This window comes from Aulonocara stuartgranti (genome assembly GCF_965226115.1).
Source record: "Aulonocara stuartgranti genome assembly, chromosome: 11".
Lineage (NCBI taxonomy): Eukaryota > Metazoa > Chordata > Actinopteri > Cichliformes > Cichlidae > Aulonocara > Aulonocara stuartgranti.
This window is the reverse complement of record NC_138947.1, coordinates 38,429,674-38,445,088: the sequence shown is the minus strand read 5'-3', so window position 1 is coordinate 38,445,088 and position 15,415 is coordinate 38,429,674. Positions and strand designations below refer to the sequence as shown.

The 15,415-nt window shown below is 44.0% G+C and overlaps 1 protein-coding gene across 1 annotated transcript; it reads left to right on the top strand.

Annotated features, from left to right (window-relative positions):
- The first annotated feature begins 6,278 nt into the window (after positions 1-6,278).
- cnih4 (cornichon family member 4) lies at positions 6,279-10,911 on the top strand. Its single transcript, XM_082552351.1, has 5 exons — positions 6,279-6,390; positions 6,878-6,946; positions 7,112-7,224; positions 9,251-9,391; positions 9,471-10,911. The coding sequence occupies exons 1-5, from the start codon at positions 6,322-6,324 to the stop codon at positions 9,496-9,498; spliced, it is 420 nt and encodes a 139-aa protein (XP_082408477.1). The 5' UTR covers positions 6,279-6,321; the 3' UTR covers positions 9,499-10,911.
- Positions 10,912-15,415: the final 4,504 nt, after the last annotated feature.

Sequence of the window (15,415 nt, the reverse complement as noted above, 5' to 3'; positions counted from 1 at the left end):
TTCCCCTGCATCAGGAGCAGCGCTTCAAATCACGGACAAACAGGATCCCACATTCTTGATCTTTAGTTCACAAACACTTGTTGTAATGACTAACTGCTCCTGACATGTTGGAGATGTTTGCTCTTTATACAGTAAAGTTACAGCTGGATACAAATAATATCAGGCTGATCCTGCCACGATTTTGTGTTTAAACCCATTTTGCACAGAAAGGCATTTTTTGAAAAATGTATTGATGCAATGTTGAACATTATTACACAGGAAAAAACAACTACACGTAAAATAATCCCACCGTGACGCCTCTGCCTTTGTAAACAGAGGGACAGTAACTGCGTGTAAACCTGCAGACAGTCAGATTAACAGTATTTTGTCTCTATCTGCTATTCTGCAGTTCATCCCATGTAAACAATAACGTGCACACAGCGTGACGTGGAAAAAGGCACATACCTCTGACGTTGGGTGACGAACTCTGTATTCCTCGTCCACACGTAAACGCAAAAAAGGAGTTTTAAAAAAAAATCTGTTTTCGGTGATTCGAAACGCCGTTTACGTGGATGAAACAGCTGCGTGTTCAAAAATACCCGTGTAGGTGTGGACGTAAAAGAGTTAGTAGTTTATTTCATTGCTACCTGTAATTTATTGCAGATTACTTTTATTTGCTTAATTATTTACTAAATGTTTGTGGTGTGAAATAAACCACAATGGAGCAAAATATGGGGGTGTGTGGTTGGAGGATGTGGGGGGGGGGCATTTTTCTTGTAAAACAAAGGGGGCCCAGCGAAAAAGTTTGGGAACCACTGACCTACTGTAAGACTGTGCTGTACATTGTTATATATAGTGGGGGGTTATTAGTAATAACCATCAAGCAGAAGAAGAACACACCATGTGTTTAAACAAAGGTTTATTAATTGAAAATGATTTTATTAGAATAGACATATCATCATTTTTTCACTCAAAGAAACACATGTTCAAAGCCTCAGCTGTCCTCGGGGTCGGTGTATCTGTTGTTGTTCATTGTGGTAGGTGATGGACTTTATAGTCATCGAGAGGACAAGAATCAAATTCTGCGGTCTGAAGATCGCAGCTCTTCTGTTTTTAAGATGATGCATTTGGCTTCATTGAGCTCATGCAAAGGTGGTTTACGACCAAATATTTTGGCTGCAATGACAGTTAGCATCTTCCCACGCCTTTTCCACGGGTGAGGGAAGGAAGGAGCAGGAGATCGATGGACTAATGGGTGTAGCATCTGCAGTAATGTGTTAGTCTGAGTCATAAGGTGCCAGCAGAGGTGGCTCACAGTTTGTAGCATAAAGGTCTGAATTAACTGAGACTTACTGCTGTTTTCTGTGTTTTTATATTTGACCCTGTGATGGTTTTGTTAACTTCACATTTCGATCATAAGATTTCATGTCCGTCAAAATGTGTAAACGTCCCAAGATCCAGTCGCCTGCTTTTGTGCTTGGATACAGTATGCATTGGTACATATTTTTCTCTACCATTTATTTTTTGTGCAGGAATTATATTAATTATGGAATTCTGTTATGGGCTTAGAAGATAGTGAAAATAACATTTAGGAGCCAAATTACCACTCAGTGGATGCTCAACACAGTCACGATTTGTGAAGCTGATGAGAAACAGATCATCTTGACACTAAGACCTTACCTGATAGAAGACTGCAGGTGTCGAGCAAAGGTTTTGTTCTTTGTCCCCACGTCTTTGTCAATGGGAAAAATTCCTCCAAACAAAATATCTCCTGGAACTGGAACTCCTGGTTTCCTGGTATCCATTCCAGTAGCATGTCCACTTTGCAGGCTATCCGCCATCCAAGATGGCGCCACGGTAGGCAGCCTGTTTCCTCAGCTCCCAGCTTTTTCCTTTCCTTTCTGTTTTTTCTTGTGCTTTAAGCTTTTTTTACCCGACACTCTTGGTCGTGTTTTATTTGTTGTGCAACGGGACATGGACCCACAAATTTTCATGAGAGTAGTAGTATGTCTTCTACTCTTTTTGGGACTTTTTACCACCACTTCTGGAGAATCTGTAAGCCAAGCCATTGTTTACAGTACGGAGCAGCTGCTAGCACTGGGCAACAGGAAAGTACTCCCGGAGGAGCGACCCAAGATTCCAAAGGAATTACAACGTTGGAGGAGGGGACGCAGGGCTGGAGTGAAGTACCAGGAAAGAAGGAGACGGTACAAACCAAGCATTCCATCCATTCTCATGGGTAATGTAAGATCGTTACCCAACAAGATGGAAGAGCTAATTGCGCTAACCAGACTGCAGTGGGAGTACAAGCAGAGCAGCCTCCTCCTGTTCACTGAGACATGGCTCATGGACCACACACCGGACTGTTATAACTCTGGATGGCTTTCAACTGGTTAGAGCACCGGAGTGCAATGGAGAGTGGTAAGAGGAGAGGTGGGGGACTAGCAATGTCTGTCAGTGAGAGATGGTGTAACCCGGGGCACATCACTGTGAAGGAACAGAGCTGTACCAAAGACATTGAACTGTTGGCAGTTAGCGTCCGGCCATACCACCTGGCCAGGGAATTTTCACACGTTATTGTGCTGACTGTTTACATCCCACCCTCGGCCGACGCTACAGCAGCCTGTGAGTACATTCACTCCACTGTCTCAGCTACAGATGGCACATCCGCAGTCCCTCATTATTATTTCTGGGGACTTCAATCATGCCTCACTATCTGTCACTCTCCCAAACTTCTCCCAGTACGTTGACTGACATACAAGGGACAGCAAAACCCTGGATCTATTGTTTGCCAACACAAAGCAGGCTTACAGTGCATCACCCCTCCCCCCGCTTGGCCACTCAGACCACAACCTGGTCCTTCTCCACCACACCTACACTCCCATGGTGAAGAGGAACCCCCCCACGAAGAAGGTGATAAGGGTGTGGTCTGAGGAATGCACTGAGGCCTTAAGAGACTGTTTTGAATGCACAGACTGGCAGGAACTCTGCAAGCCTCACGGTGAGGACATCGACGCCCTCACCCACTGCATCGCGGACTACATTCATTTCTGTGTTGAGAACACTGTGCCTACCAAGAAGATACAGTGTTTCTCAAACAATAAACCGTGGGTCACCCCAGAACTGAAGGCCCTGCTGAACAAGAAGAAGAGTGCTTTCTGGTCGGGAGACAAGGAGGAACTGAAGAAAGTCCAAAAGGATCTTAAATACAAGATCCAAGAAGGCAAGGAGCGCTTCAGGAGGAAGATGGAAAACCAACTCCAACAGAAAAACGTCAAACAACAACAACAACAACAACAATCTTTATTTATATAGCACATTAAAAGCCAGGGGCATGCCAAAGTGCTTTACATAAAACAATAAAACAATAAAATGATTTACACTAAAACATCGGAGTCATATAAGTGTGGGATTATGTTCACAGGTAAAAACCACTAATAGGAATAATCTATAGCACACAGCTATAGCAAAGTAGAACTGTACCATCATACACAGTGATAGAGAACATAGACAACGCAACAATAAAATAATAAAATAATTAGCACTATAACGTCAAAGAAGTCTGGAGGAACATGAAACAAATCTCTGGACATTTCCAGGATAATGGAGGAGCCACAGTGTCTGCTGGCCGGGGGTGGGCTAACGACTTGAATCTGTTTTTTAACAGATTTGACAATGGCCCACTGATCACCGATCCCACCCCCCAGGTTCCATTAACCCCCCTCCATTTGCCGCCCCCCCACTCCGGGTGCAATGCCATTGTCACCTGAGCTCTCCTCTCACCACAACTCTGCTTCACCCCTATCCACACATCTATCCACAACGAAGCGAGCCCCACCCCCCACTCCAGCCCAGCCTCACATCTACTTCACAGCTGATCAGGTGAGAAATCAGCTCAAGAGGACGAAGGCAAGGAAGGCAGCAGGTCCGGATGGAATCTGCTCCAGACTGCTCAGGGACTGTGCAGACCAGCTCTGTCAGGTGGGCCTGTACATCTTCAACCTGAGCCTGAGCCTGGAGAGGGTTCCTGAACTGTGGAAGACTTCCTGTGTGGTTCCGGTGCCAAAAATCGCACACCCCAGGGAGCCCAACCACTTCAGGCCTGTTGCCTTGACTTCTCATCTGATGAAGACCATGGAAAGGCTCATCCTGCACCACCTTCAGCCACTGGTGGGCTCAGTGTTGGACCCCTGCAGTTCGCCTACCGTTCTGGAATTGGGGTGGATGACGCTGTCATCTACCTGCTACACCGATCCCTCTCTCACTTAGAGCAGGCGGGGAGCACTGTGAGGATCATGTTTTTTGACTTCTCCAGTGCTTTCAACACCATCCAACCCGCACTACTGAGAGGGAAGCTGGAGGGAGCCGGAGTAGGCAAACAGCTGACTGCATGGACCATCGACTACCTTACCAACAGACCACAGTATGTGAGGCTCCATGACTGTGTGTCTGAGGTGGTAATCTGCAGCACGGGGGCACCACAGGGCACGGTTCTCTCACCTTTCCTGTTCAGACTTCTGTTATAATTCGGACGATTGCCATCTACAGAAGTTCTCAGATGATACAGCCATCATTGGATGCGTATCAGACGGGAATGATCAGGAATACAGGGGGATCATCAGTGACTTTGTTGGCTGGTGTGAGACCAACGTACTCCAAATCAACGCCGGCAAGACAAAGGAGATGATCATAGACTTCAGGAGGAAGTCACCCCCTGCAACACCGGTGAACATCCAAGGGAAAGACATTGAGATAGTGGACTCTTATAAGTACCTGGGTGTTCACCTCAACAAGAAACTGGACTGGACTACAAATACAGACGTCCTGTATAAGAAGGGCAAGAGTCGACTCCACCTGCTGAGGAGACTGAGGTCCTACGGAGTCTGCAGGACTCTGTTATTCTATGACACTGTGGTAGCATCTGCCCTTTTCTATGCAGTGCCCTGCTGGGGGAGTGGATGCACGGACAGGGACAGGAGCAGGATTGACAAACTGGTGCGGAGGTCTGGCTCCGTGCTGGGATGTCCCCTGGAGTCTGTGGAGGTGGTTGGTGAGGGGAGGATGTTAGTAAAGCTGACATCCATCATGAACAACCCACATCACCCACTGCATGAGTCTGTGAGTGGGCTGAGCAGCTCCTTTAGTCAGAGACTGAAACACCCTCGCTGCAGGAAGGAGCGCTTTCACAGATCATTCATCCCAACAGCAGTTAGGCTCTATAACTCCTCAATCACGATGTCATAAGTCACTGGACACTGTGAACATCCACGGTCACCACTTCATGCATAATGGACCCTCCATGACCTTCCAAGCTATATAGTTTATGTCTTCCATATTTCCAACCATATCCATAATCACATACTGTGTATGCTACCATTGTATATAGTGTATTATCTTACTTTTTTTCATTGATTGTACTTAATTGTATTTCTGTATTTCCTTCATATATCTGTACTTGAGCTGAGGTGACGCAAAAATTTCCCCGTTGTGGGATCAATAAAGTCTTATCTTAATAACAAAAAAATATAAAACACCAATAGCATGTAAGAGTCCTGACCATAACACTGTCCTGAGTGTGTTTCCTCCTTATTGGCTCTTAAAACGTTTTTCCTTCTTCCGCTGAAGTTCAATACTCTTTTCTGACAAAGTTGGATTTTTACTCAGTTGTATATAGAATTTGTATTCTATTTTTATCCTATTGTATATTTCATTCTATTTTATTCTACTGTATATAGTATTTTATTTTATTCTATTCTGTACAGTTGTGTACAGTATTTTATTCTCATTGTATTCTAATTTTTTCTATACAACTTTTGCACGTGGGAAATTTGTTTTGTCACAGCAGGAAGTTGCTGTGACAAAACAAATTTCCCACGTGTGGGACTAATGAAGGTTATCTTATCTTATCTTATTACAAACTCCATTTGGATTAGGATAAAAGAAAATTCCCTCTTGCTTCTGCCTCCAGGCTTTAGCATTCTCGCATCCCCCCTGCAGCCTCCATTTCCCCATAACCAACAGCACACCGAGCATCTGTTCTGCTGAAGCCGCCTTATAATATTTTTGCTATTTGATGTTTACTGTCTTGTTAAATACAGAGACAGCCAGGAGTTCCTAAAGGTGCGTTTTTTGGGTTTTATGTTATGTTACGTCGTTATTTTAAGTCAGTGTTGACAGAAAAAAAAAACACTGTTACAGTTTGTCTGGATCCATGGTTGTCTTGAGTCAACCATGTCCACTCCAGTCCGCTAGGTGGCAGCACTGCATTGACACTGTCACAACTCCCGGCAGCACAAACGCGTCAACTGTCCGGAAATAAAAACTACTTGCGGAAAAGGGAACATGGAAGCGGCAGTGTTCATTTTGTCTCTTGTGGATTGTTGTGCGCTGATTTTCCTCTCCGTTTACTTCGTATCCTTTTCGATTCAGTGAGTCGGGCGACGGTACTCGTCTGCGTCAAAGCGGTTTTCTGTCCGAGAGCTTTGCTGAAGTCTTCTCCGTATAAAAAAGCTAATTTAATAGCAGCCAGCTAGCTTGTTAGCCGCCTTGTTATGAGCGTTGTAGTCGGGCTTGTGTGACGGAATAAGTGTATGAAAGTTTGTAGAGTGTTTTGAGTTAGCAGTCACGAAGAGCCGCTATCTGCAAATATCTCTGTACTGATAGTTTCATTTCACACTGTCGGCTTTTATATTTCAGTCCCACGCAGCGCTGGGTGACCCACGCAGCGCTGCGGTGCGTGGGTCCACTGTTGCTGGACCGATCGGCGATGAAAAATGAGGCCAGTCCAGCACATCCTTAATATGTATGTATATATTTTAAAGGATAATCGAAGGAGCCAGTCGAGGTCCTGAATGCAACATCCTTTTCACAGCACATTGTACCTTAACTTGAAATATAGATTATAACCTTGTCTGACCTAGAATGTGACTACATCAATGCTAGAGCCTGCTGTTCCAAGCTGAACAAAGTAAGTTGTCTTATTGATTTCATAGATATGGTTGATGATGCAGTTGATCTTTTACCCCCCGTCGTTTATGAAATAATCATCGCTTTTCTTTTTGTAACCGACTGTAAAGATCATTTTCACACTCAGATTTCTAATCTGTAATTCAAATGTTTGTTTGATGTTTAGTGGGTAATTCCAGAGATGGTTGCCCAGTGTCTTTCCACCATGCTCATGTTGGTCTCGATGCACTGGTTCATCCTCCTCCTCAACCTGCCTGTAGCAGCCTGGAACATTTACAGGTATGCCCATCCAGTCTCAGCATCAGTTAGGTCCACCACGGCTACACGTGCATGTCGGGATCCTTTCTCTTTTGTAGTTGTTCCTTTTATGTCACGTGGTTGGAAAAATAATTAAAGCAGCAATGATTGGTTCTAAAGCCAAAAGATAAAAATCCCAATATTTAAAGTGGACCTGAAACACTACATGTATACAGGCTAACATGAATAACTGTCTGTGTCGCTGGATTTAAGAAACAAGTGCTTTAAAACATGTTTAGTGCCATCTAGTGTCGGTACAGATCATGATGTCACCAGGTTGGCTGGTGCTAATGCTGCTTACATTCATTTGTTAGCAGACTAGTGACCAAAACTCAAAATGAGTCTGTGGGCATCACTGTTGTATTGTCCCTTGGTACAGCAGTGTGCACTGCTGCACTGAAACAGGAAGTGTTAGCTGTATGTTCGGTTCTGTAAAGCACTTTATAAATGAGACCTGTGTGGAGGAGAGCCTGTTTGAGTCACCAGACCAACCAGCTGGACTGTGACGCTGGTATGTTCCTCGCCAGGCTGGATGCACCAAGCCGTACGATCTCCAGGCAAAGCAATGCAGTCGTTGTCATTTCATACAGTCTCTCTCAAGCACACCAGACAGTTCAGATCGTGTCTCTTCCTCGCAGTCACCATTTTATTTCTTTTTTCCGATTGCACGCATCGACCTATTTTTCCCAGTTGTGCTTCAACAAGATACATAGTTGTTTGTGGTGTGCACGTAGGAACCTGTTGTTTTACTGTTTTGCTTGGGAGACGATTGAAATAGAGCTGATCACATGGGCTGACTGCACCGCTCGCTGCATCCAGCCACATGAGGAAAATCAGACTCAAACAGGCTCCTCTACACACCTCTCATTTAAGCCCACTGTATAAAACCCAACATTACAGCTAACAGCTGGATGCTCCTGTTTCCTGAAGCACTTACTGCTGAAGACGGAGTGAAAGTGGACAGTACGTCCTTATATTTGTTAACACGAAACTCCTCGTTATTGGTTCTGTCACTAGTTGGCTAATAAACTAATGCAAGTCCATTAGCAGCAACTAACCAATCAGATGATGTCATGTTCTGTACTGGCACAAAACATGTAAAACTTTAAGCACTTATTTCTTAAAGGAGTCGAGCTTTCCAAGCTTAAGACTAGCATGACCCGAGAACCTACACAGACCTGACAAAAGTCAGAGCTCGTTCCTACAAGAAGTCCTGCCATTAATTAATTCTTCGATCTTAAATATGCTCAACCTATCTCTAATGATCGGCTATGTACCACAGGCCTTCAAGCTGGCTGTAGTTAAACCTTTACTCAAAAAGCATCTCTAGACCCAGCAGTCTTAGCTAATTATAGGCCAATCTCCCACCTTCCTTTATATCAAACATCCTTGAAAGAGTAGTTGTCAAACAGCTAACAGATCATCTGCAGAGGTTTATTTGAAGAGTTTCAGTCAGGTTTCAGAGCTCATCACAGCACAGAAACAGCTTTAGTGAAGGTTACAAATGATCTTCTTATGGCCTCTGACAGTGGACTCATCTCTGTGCTTGTCCTGCTAGACCTCAGTGCAGCGCTCGATACTGTCGACCATAATATCCTATTAGAGCAGCTGTAGGTGTTACAGGTACTGCGCTGCAGTATACAATGTGTTGAATCTTATCTTAATGACCATTAGAGCACTTTGCTCTCAGACTCTCGTGGACTTTCTTCATACATCTAGAAAGCTGAGGAACTGCAGTTGGTTACCAAAATAAAGGTTTGGATGTACTGTACCGTTATTCAGACCTTTACACAAAGAGCGACAAATGAATCGTTTCATCAGGCGAGTGGCAGAAGCTCTTCCTTCTCATGTTCTATCAAAGAGCAGGGTTATACTGTGTCGGGACCAGCAGACACCTTAACAGTACTAACCAGTGACTAAACCGTCGGTCACAGACGATCAGCTGGAACAGTCGTACTGGTGTTTAGAGTCTGCCGGGTGTGTCATCTTGATCCGTTTCACCCTGCAGGTACTTGAAGGTTCCAATGGGGAACATGGGAGTGTTTGACCCAACGGAGATCCACAACCGAGGTCTGCTCAAGTCTCACATGAAGGAGGCCATGATTAAACTGGGTTACCACCTGCTCTGCTTCTTCATCTATTTGTACAGGTGACACACGCACACTTTGCTAACACGTCCAGGGCTGTCTTCGCTGTTTGCACTCACATATCCGACTTGTGTTTTCCAGCATGATCCTGGCTTTGATCAACGACTGAGCCCGGAGCAGGCCACGGACTTCAGCTGCCAAATTCCAGACTGCAGGCTTTGCTGCGTCCCCCTCACATCCTGTGCTCCTGTACTGTATGCATTTAATGTCTCAGAACAACTATTACATTTTTTGTATTGAATTCCAGAGTTTGACTTTGCCACATGGATATGGTTAATATTTAACCTTTCAAAGATCCACCTTCATAGCCTCCAACAGAAAGCTCGTCTGCACTGTGGAAAACAATCCTTTATTTTTGAACCTCTGTTTAACACAAAGTCATTACAACCTCAACAGCTGATAGACGTTTGCAGTATGTTTCTTTACCAATAACGATGAGCCCAATCCCTCCCAGTAATGAACTGCTTTCAGCCTCATCATGAGTGCTCATTATTCTGGTACTTTACACAAAGTATTGCAGGTTGCTGTAAGGACTTTGGGTCGACAGCTTGTACAGAGTGGAGGACAGCTGAGTTAAATCAAGCTAACAGCGCGGGCCCTGCAGGACCCGTCTTGCTGTAGCAGCCTAAGTTATGGATCCTTCCAGTGCGCTCGGACATTCTTCTTCTCACCTCGCTGGTCGCTCTTGTGCACCAGTGTGATGCGACCCATGTAATAACTATAACACTTCAGTTCATCCTGTAAATTGTGCTGTTTGTGCCACACGTAATGACTTTTCCCAGCTGGTGATTCAATCAGGTTCACAGTTAATGTGGTCCTTTATGGTGTGCATGCTGTGCTTCGTGTCAGGGTTTAACCACCTCCAACAACTAATAAGATGTTTCTATGACGCTGCTGCAGTCGATGCTCAGCAGCGTCATACGTGCACTGAATTAAGAGGCAGTCGGGATTCTGACTCTTTGATTGGCAAAGTTTTATTCTTTGGGGAAATGTTTGAAAGTTCTTGTTGTGTCAACATAATCCTTTTTTTTTTTGAAGTAAACCTTGAACTACTTCTGTCAAATCAATCCAATAAATATCCCAAACTCTCAGTCAGAGTCAGAGGTTTGAAACTGGCTCGTCGGTCTGTTTTTGTCAGTATTTGGTAACTCAGAGTTTCTCTTATTGTCTGCACCAATAGAGAACAATGAAAGTGGCCCACTCCATGTGACTGACGTTGTGTATTTTATTGTGTAGTTTGCATATGTGCGCTCACCTGCTGCTTGGTTTGTGACCCTGCTGCTCTTTGATTTCAACACTATCCAACAGATTTACTGACAGTTTTCCAACGTTGACCTCGGGTGTCTGATTGCACTGAGGTGTAGTTGAGGTTGGATAACCAATCCAGTTCTGAGACTTATTCTGCATACAGGACCACACACACACACACACTCTGTTCCTTACAAAGCCAGCATGGTCACCTGTTGCAGTCGTGTGCTGTACCAAGTACAGGAACCTGAATAAATATTTTCGTTCCATTGCACTTCCTGGCATTCCTGTGATGAATAGGCTTCTGTACGTGTGTTTAAAAAGAATCATTTTGAGTAGAAAGCTGAAATGTGCAGATTTCTCATCACCACAGTGAGAGAAACTAAAGCTGACTCAGCTGCAGAAACTGGCTGTTTGTCTCCAAACAACTTCAGTCTGCACATTTCAACTTAACTTTGAAATTTCAACTTTATTCTCAACATGATCAATGACATATTTTCTTAATGTAACCTTAGTACTCTGTAGTGTTGTACACCAGCTTTTTAAATGTATTTCACCAGGAGGTGAAAGGAAGAACTTATTCTGTTTGCACAGAGTTCTTGAAGAATCATTATTTGGTTATATTTTAGATTTTTATAGTTTTGATTAAAAGTTTAAGATTGTTTACTAGTAAACAATCGACTGCCTCTCTCAGATGTAATGAGAGGCAAATGTAATCTCTTTCAGTACGACAACAGCAAGGAGAAACTTGTGCATATAAATTTGACCTGGGGTGTCCAACTCCAGGCCTCGAGGGCCGGTGTCCTGCAGGTTTTAGATCTCACCCTGGGTCAACACACCCGAGTCACATGATGAGCTCATTCCCAGGCCTCTGGAGAACTTCAGGACATGTTGAGGAGGTCATTCAGCCATTTGAATCAGCTGTGATGGATCAAGGACACGTCTAAAACCTGCAGGACTTGTTGTGTCCTCGAGGCCTGGAGTTGGACACCCCTGAACTAGAGTGTTCATCAAGATCTAACAAATAAAAGGATGACTGTGTCAAGAACCTCATAAGATTATATGGCTGGGGCCCACCTCAGATTAATCTGTGTAGCCAAATAATTATAATATAAAACTATGAAATCACATATTTTTCATTTTTGGTATTTTATTGTTTACTGAAAAAACCACAGCCTGCACAGTTTGGTGTGGAAGAAGTGACGAAAAGCTAAGAGAGAAAAACAAAGATCGATATAGCAAAGTGTACCAAATGAACCAACATGTTAGCTGCTGCTGCTGCTAATAACAGGACAAGCAAGATCTCACAAGGAGCCCACAGCCACAGGAGGCTGCTGTTGTAGCTGCAGCTGTGAAGTGCCGGCAGAAGGACAGCAGTCCCAACAACAGAGTAAGGACGAGGTGGAGGTAAGTGAAATTAAGGTAAGGAAACAGGTGGAGAGATATAATAAGGAAGAGTGGTTGATAACGGTTCCGATGGGGTTTCCAGATACAGACGAATGGTGATGGCTAACCGGACACAGCGGTGGTGGACAAGCAGAAGAAGAGAGCTGTAGTGATGATGGCCGCATCAGGAAGAACGAGAACATGGGGGTGAAGGTAACAGTGGTCCCCGAGGTAATCGGAGCACTCAGAGCAGTGTCCCCGAACCTGGGCGAGTGGCTCCAGCAGATCCCGGGAACAACAGCGGAGATCTCTGTCCAGAAGAGCGCCGTCCTGGGAACAGCTAAGATGCTGCAGGACCCTCAAGCTCCCAGGCCTCTGGTAGAGGACCGAGCTTGAAGGATATAGATGAAGGATGTTGCATCACTCCAAATATACATAAAATGTACACAATTTTTCTGACAGTCAGCAAATACATGTAGATTTCTCAGGACTGATTTTCTCCTTAAAGAGTTGTAAATCAGCGGAGTGATTATTTCCTGCACATGAACAGCACTTATTATTATTAGTAGCAGCAGAATGCTGAAGCAGTGTTCACACTATTAAGATTTAAACCTTTATTAATACAAATGCTTTACAATCATTCAAATATGATCTAAATCTTTATTATTGTTTATATATTATTGCAGCTTGTTCTTCCATGCATTGTTGTGAGTACTGCCTGCTTTAAGCTGGACAAAGTAATGATGGGTGTCATCAGGCAGAACCTTCATGTTGCTGTGATGTGCATGTTTTTCTTATTGTGGTGCATTTGCATGGGTTTGGTTTTATTTGTTAACTGTTAACTTTTGTCACGTCAGCATCGTTTCCCTAACATACCTCAGATTGGCTCATTAACACGACTGAGTACCTGACAAGAAGGCTGGAAGAGCCAATCGGCTGGGGGGGCAGAGCTCGAGACAGATGTTAGAGTTGCAGCTGTTCACCGCCTCCACTGCAGCCTGCTAGAGAAAGAAGCCTGACATGCGGCTCACTACGAGCCTTTCGCAGCCCTGTGAGTAATCTCGGGGATTTCTTCGGTGTGAATGTGTAAGATAGTGGCTGCACATGGACGGTACTTCAGATTATGTCAGGGTTCATGTTTTTGTCTTTTTGAGATTATGGTTTGAACAATTTTCTAAGGTTTAGTTTATCTCCCTGCTTTTGGTTCCGATGGTCGTGCTCTTGTTTTGTTGTCGTGGTCCTGGGTCGTCCACCCAGTGTCTGTGTCCTGCTTTTATATCCTCGTGTTTAGTATTGTTCGTGGCTCTGTGCAGTGTCTGCTGCCATGTCTCTCGTGCATGTTAAGTTCTGTCTCCTGCTGTGTCACTCCCCCTGTTCTCTGTGTGTGTCGACTGTTTCCTGTTTTATTGTGGTAGTCCTTCTTCCTGTGTTCAGTATATTTAGTTTTGCTTCCTGCCTGTCTCGTCAGGTCTGATCAGTCCCAGCTGTGTCCCCTTGTTATCATGTATTCAAGTCTTCAATCTCAACACGTTCATTGTCGTTTCCACGTTAGCAGTTGGTTCTTGTCATGTATCCCGAGTTCAAGACTCGAGTTAACCTTTTGTTTCTTTCTTCATGTACTTTGTTTTTAGTTAATCTTTCACAGCAAATAAAGCTTCTGCTTCGAGTCTCTGAGTCCTGCAGTTGGGTCCTACCCCTGCCTGCCACACAGCTCATGACACTTTAACTGCTATCAGCCAAACAGATTCAGGAGCTGCTCCCGACAAACCAGGAAGTGAACGTGGTCGTCTTTAAATATGCATTTCTGTGGTTGCTGGTAACACACACAATGTTTTATGGGGTCACTTAAACTTGTCTTTCTTTCAGGTATTTCTCAGGAAATAAGACAAATTGTACTGTAAGTACTTTTAAGTACAGCGTAAGTAATTTTGTGCATAATGGATGTTCTACTACTCAACCTTATTTTTATATAAATATCAATGTATATAAAATAAATATAAAAATGATACAGTAACATTTCTGGTCACTCAGAACGGTTCTTGGAAGGTTGCAGTGCCTTATTCCCCTCGTCACCTTTTACGTCATATATATGTGATGTACACTGATGTATTGATATATATGATGTAAAAGGTGACGACCTTTAGTGAACATTCAGCACTGCACCAGTTGGTTTACACGTGACCACAATGAGGTTTTTCAACACTGGTTGTACGTGGAGTTGATTCCAGGGAAAAGTGAGTGATCAGGTAAACGACTGCTGTTGTCTCACTACAGGAGACGCACGTGTCTGAAACGTGCACACGCCACAGCTCCTTCACACATTCTCAGCCTGTTGCAACTCAAAACAAAGAGTCGTAGCCATTTTAATTAGCAGAAAAACAAGCTTCACTGTGCCCAACACTATTACAGACTGAGAATCGCTACATTATGGATCTGTGTTTATGATCTTCACAGCAGGCAGAGGGTATCCAGTCCACTCGCTTTTGTTATTTTTATCGAGCCACCAGCAGCAGTCTGAAAATACAGACCATAATAAGCCCGTATGCTGATGATGCATCACTGTTTCACAGGAACTCACAAACCTCGCTCCTAAAGAGGATCACACTTAAAGATAAGTTTCAAAACCACCACTCCACTACAGTCAGCTGACATTAAATATGTAGGTATAAATCTTTCTGGTGTGGAGTCACGTTCATGTAACACTGTAGAGCATAGGCGTCAAATCTGGCCCCATGAAGCCATACCAAATTACTATTAGAGCTGGCCTACTGGTATTATACAGCTAATATATATATTGTTTACAGAGATGGGCAGTAATGCGTTACTGTAATCTGATTACTTTTTCAAGTAACGAGTAAAGTAAGGGATTACTATTGCAAAAACGGTAATTAGATTACCGTTACTTTCCCGTAGGAACGCTGCGTTACTGCGTTACTAAAACTGTGATTTTTTGCGAGTGTCTCATGACAGTGACGTAAGCGAGTGCGCCGTTAGTGACAACAGCTGTGTGCAGATCAACAGTGGATCATATATCGAGTGCAGAGAGAGTATGAGCGTGCAGCGTTTAAAGCGTGGAAGTACTGACCTTACTTTGAGCTTGATTCCATAAAAAGTGACAAAAACATTAGTGTCCGCTGTGCGTGGGAAGAAAACTTCTTTTTACAGCGAAAAAACCCCTAAACTTCCAACAAGCACCGAGTAGCTACGACGTAATGGGAAACTCACAGAGAAACTCGCGGATTCTTCCACTGACCGCGGCACACCTGCACCAGGGTAAACCTCCGCCTGCCCCACTCCTGCTTTACAGGTGAAAATAGAGCAACAGGACCGCTGAGTCTTTGACTTTATTTATTTTCTGCTGTGTTTTACTTGCATCTATTTGAAAGACTGAG

Coding starts and splice junctions, on each gene's coding strand:
- cnih4 (XM_082552351.1), top strand. CDS start 6,322: ATGGAAGCGGCAGTGTTCATTTTGTCTCTTGTGGATTGTTGTGCGCTG. Junction 6,391..6,877: donor TTTTCCTCTCCGTTTACTTC/GTATCCTTTTCG, acceptor CTTGAAATATAG/ATTATAACCTTGTCTGACCT. Junction 7,225..9,250: donor GCAGCCTGGAACATTTACAG/GTATGCCCATCC, acceptor TTCACCCTGCAG/GTACTTGAAGGTTCCAATGG.